This window comes from Sesamum indicum, linkage group LG12 (assembly GCF_026168435.1).
Source record: "Sesamum indicum cultivar Baizhima isolate 11 linkage group LG12, ASM2616843v1, whole genome shotgun sequence".
In the NCBI taxonomy this organism is placed as follows: domain Eukaryota; kingdom Viridiplantae; phylum Streptophyta; class Magnoliopsida; order Lamiales; family Pedaliaceae; genus Sesamum; species Sesamum indicum.
In genome coordinates, this window is record NC_142668.1 from 12,275,987 (window position 1) to 12,282,661 (window position 6,675).

Consider the following 6,675-nt stretch of genomic DNA (forward strand, 5'->3'; position numbering starts at 1 on the left):
CTTCAACATGTATCTATGTATGTGTAGGAGTTTGTAGAGTGAAAGAAACACCCAAAACTCTCCCCCCCCCCTCCCCCAACCCCCAACCCACCAAAAAACAACCTACAAATTGGGCTACGTACGTGTCACAACAACAAGGAACTTCTTTTTCAAAATCAGAAAATTTACAAGTGTTAATTCCTAACCTAACGCATCCAAGCTTCTCTTTTCTCCACGTGTTTGTGTCCTACAGTCCACTCTAGCTTCTTTATCGACATGTTAAATCTTAAAATGCTTCGTTTCCCCCTCTCTCGCATACGTACATACATTCAAGTGACTTCAATTTTAATCACAGTGAAATTGATTATAAAAGTTCTTACAAAATATTTAGTAACGTAATCATCATGTAATAAAATGGCTTTGTCATATTGATTAAACAACGTACATTGATGGTGTAAGATTATAATTCCACACGTAAAACCATGGGTATGAATCAAAAAATTAGACGAGAAGTGAGAAGAGTGTGTAGAGGCGTATCTTTTTAAAGGTGGCTCTTTTAGAGTGAACTTTATGCTTTACTTGCCTAACATCAAATGCAGCTCCATGATTGCTATTCACTTTATGGTACATGCACTTAAAGTAATGTTGTTTTTTTCTTCGATATCATATCTTTTATATGATGCAATATAATTAGATATTGAATTTTGATTAAATAAATAAACTAATTAAGAATTGAACAGTGCATATGACAATGGAATTTAAAGCGTGTTATTGGCTTCCATATTAAATGAAAAAGGAAAAAAAAATTAGAGTAATTTATAAACTCAAATCTTTTTTTTTCATAAAGAAATATTTTCCGAATAAAACAAATCTGACATGAGTGAATTTGAAGCTCCAAGACGCAATCAGATGAAAACAATGAGGCTGTTCTGATTTCTAGAAGTTTATTGGGGTGGGCACGTGGCGGTGGAGCAGCATGGTGAATCACACACACACACATACACCCGCTACACTGCATAATATTCTAACCCCTCCTCCCCTGTGTATTTATCGCGTCTTCTGAAAAACAACGTTCATGCACTTGGCCTAAAAGCGCTAGTCCTCTTTTACCATCGGATAAGGTCGGCCATACGATAGCGGCCAACCCCTCTACGTGTCGCGTTCGCAATGGTGATTCTTCGGTCCCACTCTTTGACGCTGGGAAAAGGACGACCGTACTTATCTCCTCTTTTTACACTGTTACCCACCTCTATAAATACCCCCCATATCTCTCAGTTTTCGGAGAAAAAAGAAAATCATTTTCCTGAATTTTCAGACAAGGAAAATAAAAAAGCTTTTTATTACTCTTCTCTGCCTCGTATCCAGACCTGAACGCTCAATCATCGGAATTTTCGAAAAAAGGAAAAATGGGCGTCCGAGAAACCGACCCGCTTTCACAACTGAGTTTGCCTCCCGGGTTTCGGTTCTATCCAACGGATGAGGAGCTTTTGGTGCAGTACCTCTGTAGAAAAGTTGCAGGCCACCATTTTTCTTTACAGATTATTGGAGATATTGATTTGTACAAATTCGATCCTTGGGATCTTCCAAGTGAGTTTAATTAATGATTATTAACTAGTTCTTGTTTTGAATTTGATTTTCTCGTACTACGAATTCATTCTAAATTTTCTGTTTTTTTTCCTTTGTTTATGAAGGCAAAGCTGTGTTCGGGGAAAAAGAGTGGTATTTTTTCAGCCCGAGAGACAGGAAGTACCCGAATGGATCACGGCCCAACAGAGTAGCGGGTTCGGGGTACTGGAAAGCAACCGGGACTGATAAGATTATTACAACAGAGGGAAGAAAAGTTGGTATAAAGAAAGCCCTGGTTTTCTACGTTGGAAAAGCACCTAAAGGAACCAAGACAAACTGGATTATGCACGAATACAGACTGTCTGAACCTCCAAGGAAAAATGGCAGCTCTAGGGTAAGAAGCTTATATCAATCTTTTTTTTTTTTTTTCAATGATTTTCTTTTTGTTTTTTCCCGTGGGCTGATGGGTTTTATTCTTTTTGATACATAGTTGGATGATTGGGTGCTTTGCCGGATTTACAAGAAAAATTCAAGTGCACAGAAGCCAGCCATTTCCAATGTTCAGAGCAAGGATTACAGTCTCGGCTCATCGTCGTCGTCGTCATCTCAGTACGACGACGTGCTGGAGTCCTTGCCGGAGATTGATGACCGTTTCTTCTCTTTGCCACGAATGAATTCTCTCAAGAATTTTCAGCAAGAAGACCAGAAGCTGAATCTTCAGCACTTGGGATCCGGGAGCTTCGATTGGGCTACGCTAGCTGGGCTTAACCCACTGCCCGAACTCGGACAGGGTCAGACCCAGCAGGCACAGATGAACAATAACATGAATGGCCAAAATGACATGTACACCCCTGCTTTGCAGCACCTTTGTCCTGGCAATGTTGTGGATGAAGAAGTCCAGAGTGGGTTGAGAAATCAGCGGTTGGACCGACCCGGATTCTACCAACAAAACGTGGGAGTGTTCCCTCATGATTTCTCCAACTCGCTTGACCCGTTTGGTGTTCGGTACCCTGTCCAGCCTGGTGGGTTGGGGTTTAGTCAGTGAATAGTGAAATACCTTAGGGGTTATTGTGTAAATACATGGAATTCTTTGGGCTAACATGCTGGCCGTGTTTGTTAGATTCCGAGAAAAGTAGGAGCTCCAAGGGACGATGATGAATTTTGCGGGCTAATGAATCAAGAATGCCAGCTTTGCCCCCATTTTGTACTCATCTCGATTTGCACACTCGAGGGTGTAATTTACGATAAAAAGAACACTTAGGGGTTAGAATGTAATTTATTGTAAGTAGTGAGTACACAATATATTTACTTTTTTAGTTGAATATCCAATATTGGTAAATGGCAATGGTTGATATTTGCCTTCCAAGTTTTGTACTAGGTGCTTGGTTAAAATAAAATGATAATAACATTCACTTACGAGGAAATAATAATATTTTTAATAATTAAATAATTTGGATATACCAAAATTGTTACTTCAAGTTGATTTGAAACTACAGTCAGTATTGTATATCTACGCATAATCGAATTATATCGTATAATGTCAAAAATATTAATTTAGACCGTATATATATTTATTATGATATTACACCAAAGTCACTGACTATTTACAAAATCGGGGCAATTTTCCTCCAAGAATCTTTAGCTTTTCGGCTTGGAAATTTCAAGAACAACTTTAATAAATTGGGTGTCCAACACGTTAGATGGTATGTCCATAACTAAATAAATTTCAATACGATGATTATGTTCAATAATATTTTACTAATGTATTTGACATATCTTAATGACTCTGATCCCCAAGATAGAAAATAAACAACAATTAAATATTAATTTTTCTAGACTTATAAAAAAGACAGCCGATAACACTTTAATTATTTTTGTTCTATATTTCTTACGTAATGGCAATCATGCCTGTGACTCAATAAGTAATATGCATGAATACTTTATCATATCTGTATTTAATTATTTATGCATCATCATATATATATGATATGAAAAATTATTGTTCGAATCTGGTTCGATCAAATCAATTCAATAACAAAGTAGGTGTGACACACGTGCTATTTGATTAATTATTTTTCCTAAATTATACACCAATCACATGATAAGTATATTATACTTGTTATATAATTGATTTAAGTTTAATCGAGTAGGATCAAATAAGACTTTTTCAATATAATATAGTGAAAGGAAGCATGTAGAAGAATGTTAGGAATTAGGATTAGGAAATCCAAAGAAAACAAGAAAGCCTTGAAAGTCAAAAGTCAGACCGACAGCGCTGTGTTTTCAAAAATCCCAAGTCCTTCAGTATCTCTGCAAAGTGAAGAATATGTATACATTCCAATGGATTTCTACACGTGCTGTAATAAAATTCTACAGCCGCCCTTATATTTGTAGAAAGCAGCTGGCAATGCCAATGCCGATGCAATGGCAATGGCATGCATCATGTGGTCTCACCTCTCTTTTCGGCGCCGCTATAAAAATTCACAGCTAAGTATAATACGATCCATCTTACCACTCTCCTTTTTTTGTTTTTATTCTGTTATTAATATTAATTAAGTAATAATTTCTGCCCATTGACGTTTTCCTTTTCTCATTCTTCAGTTTCTATTGTAATTTTTAGGGTTAATTGTATTTTGTCATTTTAATTATAATTGTTTTAATTTAATTTTATTTTTATCAATTTACCATTTCAACTTTAGAATTGAGTACTTTTTCATTTATAACTATTTATTCACCAAATATTTTATTGAAAATTAATATCGCATACAGTGCACCTATGATATTTAAGGGTTATGTAATGTAATATTTTTCACATAGACACAACATGTGTTGTTTTTCCAATAGAAAAATCAATAAAATCATATATGACAAAGTGAAAAAATTTCGCAAAGCTGATAAGTTAACATAAAAAAATAAATGCTAAATTGTAGAAACGGGTAGTTTGAAAGACAAAATATAATTTACTTTTTTATTATATTTTATGTTTCATTTCACAGATACACATCCCGTGAATAATATATTTTTTTACATAAAATTAATAACATTGTCTTCATACACGTGGACTATATCCGTAAAATAAAATAAAAGAAGCAACAAGAATTACAATAAAAAATTTAATCCGCTCTTCCTTGCTTCTGTGGTTTAGATTGAATTTATTTTTTCTTAGTCTTCTTCCGTTTTCCTTTTTGCCTCCTTTGCTTTGCTTTTGTTTGACTAATTGACTTGTTTGATGCTAATTTAGGTTGGATGACAAGTTTTCTATTATTACAACTAGCTCGGTTTGTTCATACATGCCACTTTTACCTAATTATTTGATTCCTTGTATTTTCATATTTGTTCGTTCGGATCTTTTATTATAAAATTATGTTCTGTCTGGTGTTTCATTTTAAGACAAAGCAGCGAACCTTTTTGGCTGCCATAGCAACCAGTGAAAATTGAATTAAACACTGCCACTGTGTGCGTCTAGATCTTACCTTTTTGTCTTGTACTTGATGATGACATTGTACTACTGTCGGCAACTAGATGTTTCTCTACTCTTCATGTGGTGCACTAAAGCTATCATGAATTTATGATTATATTACTTTTGTTTTAATTTGTTCAAGTTATCAAAGGCTAGTGTTTATAAACATGTCGAGTCGTACGATTTCATGTGAGTTCGTGGTTATTATAAATTTGTACGTGACCGTGTTTAAGTCGGATTGAGGTGATATAGATACAATCCAAATAAAAAATGCTGTTTATGACATGTTATGAAATTAACAAAGAGTTGAGGGCGTTTGAATAAATTTCAAAAACCTTGAATTGAGTTGAACAAGTTATTAGGTAAGTTGTAGGTTGATTTTTTTTTTTTTTTTTAATATCGAGTTCAGAATTATGGATAAAAATTGAATTTAATTATTTATATAAGTCCAACTCAAATGGAGTTTTAGTTTAGCCCAATACAAGTGGAGTTAGCAGATTAGTATTTCGCATATGTTTTATCATCTTTTAATTAATGATTCGAGTCGAATAACTAAGATGGGGTCGTCTTGAGGCCCAATAAGAACCATATAATCAGTCAGTCCAGCTATTAAAACTCTACAGATTTAAAACTGGAAAAATACTTAAGTCTAATCCATGTATTTATCCAGAAGCCCATTTCAAAATTTAGAAGAGCACAATTGGTAAATAATAGTACAAGATTTCATGTTTATTACAATACATTCAATCAAGATTTGATCATTGAGATGATAATTCAAATGGAAAAAAGCTGTGATTTCTTACGAGGTATATTATGAGATTGAATTGATTTAAGTAGGAATAGTCACCTTTTAGATAGTAGTTATGATTCAAATCGGACTACAGCTAAAGAGTTCTATTTTTTATTATTCCGGAAAGATTAAAAGTTAATAATGAATAATAAGATGATGAAGTCGCATAAATAAGATAAAAAAATGAGATATTAAACTCATGATCAAATATTGGCAAGATCTTCGGACTTAGGACCTCTGGGCTTAGGCCTTAGTGTCTGAGAAATAGGTTTAGGAAACATCATTTTCAGGAGCAGCAAAAGCATAAACATGGATTGTTGGAACATCATTTCACATTTCAACAAAAACATAAATGACAGGATAACAATGGAGATAACGTTGTTCCTTTCCTTCCATAACTGGTTACACATTAGGATCTTATCCCAGATTACGGTCCCCAGTAATCAATTCAGATTATCAAATTTAGTAAGCATATTGAAAAATCTCCCTCCAAGCATTTAAAATAAAATCTCACCGTACGCCAATCGGATGTAAAATCAAATCGCACCATTTAAGATAAATGCGCATTATTAAAGGTCAGAAGCAGACTAATTAGCATCTAATACATGATATATTCCCACCTTTGTGCAGGTCCTGTAGATGCTACACTCAGTGTACATTACGTTGGGTATGTGAATGATCTTCGACACAACATCCAATTTTCTAAAATCGAGAGTTATGTACCATTCATCGGTACACTCAGTGCACAAAGCACCGAATGCAGCATGTATTCTTAGCCAGCTTAATTAAGTGCTTTTGTTAAGAAAAATGACTAAGGATTTTGTCTTGGTGTAAGAAAATGGCAAGTGATTGGGTATTAGTGAAAGCAATATTTGACCGG

General features: G+C 34.5%; 1 protein-coding gene across 1 annotated transcript; it reads left to right on the forward strand.

Annotated features, from left to right (window-relative positions):
* Window positions 1-1,246: 1,246 nt before the first annotated feature.
* Window positions 1,247-2,869, forward strand: LOC105174752 (NAC domain-containing protein JA2L). The gene is made up of 3 exons (XM_011096941.3): window positions 1,247-1,566; window positions 1,671-1,939; window positions 2,036-2,869. The coding sequence occupies exons 1-3, from the start codon at window positions 1,386-1,388 to the stop codon at window positions 2,588-2,590; spliced, it is 1,005 nt and encodes a 334-aa protein (XP_011095243.1). The 5' UTR covers window positions 1,247-1,385; the 3' UTR covers window positions 2,591-2,869.
* Window positions 2,870-6,675: the final 3,806 nt, after the last annotated feature.

Coding starts and splice junctions, on each gene's coding strand:
- LOC105174752 (XM_011096941.3), top strand. CDS start 1,386: ATGGGCGTCCGAGAAACCGACCCGCTTTCACAACTGAGTTTGCCTCCC. Junction 1,567..1,670: donor CGATCCTTGGGATCTTCCAA/GTGAGTTTAATT, acceptor TTGTTTATGAAG/GCAAAGCTGTGTTCGGGGAA. Junction 1,940..2,035: donor GGAAAAATGGCAGCTCTAGG/GTAAGAAGCTTA, acceptor TTTGATACATAG/TTGGATGATTGGGTGCTTTG.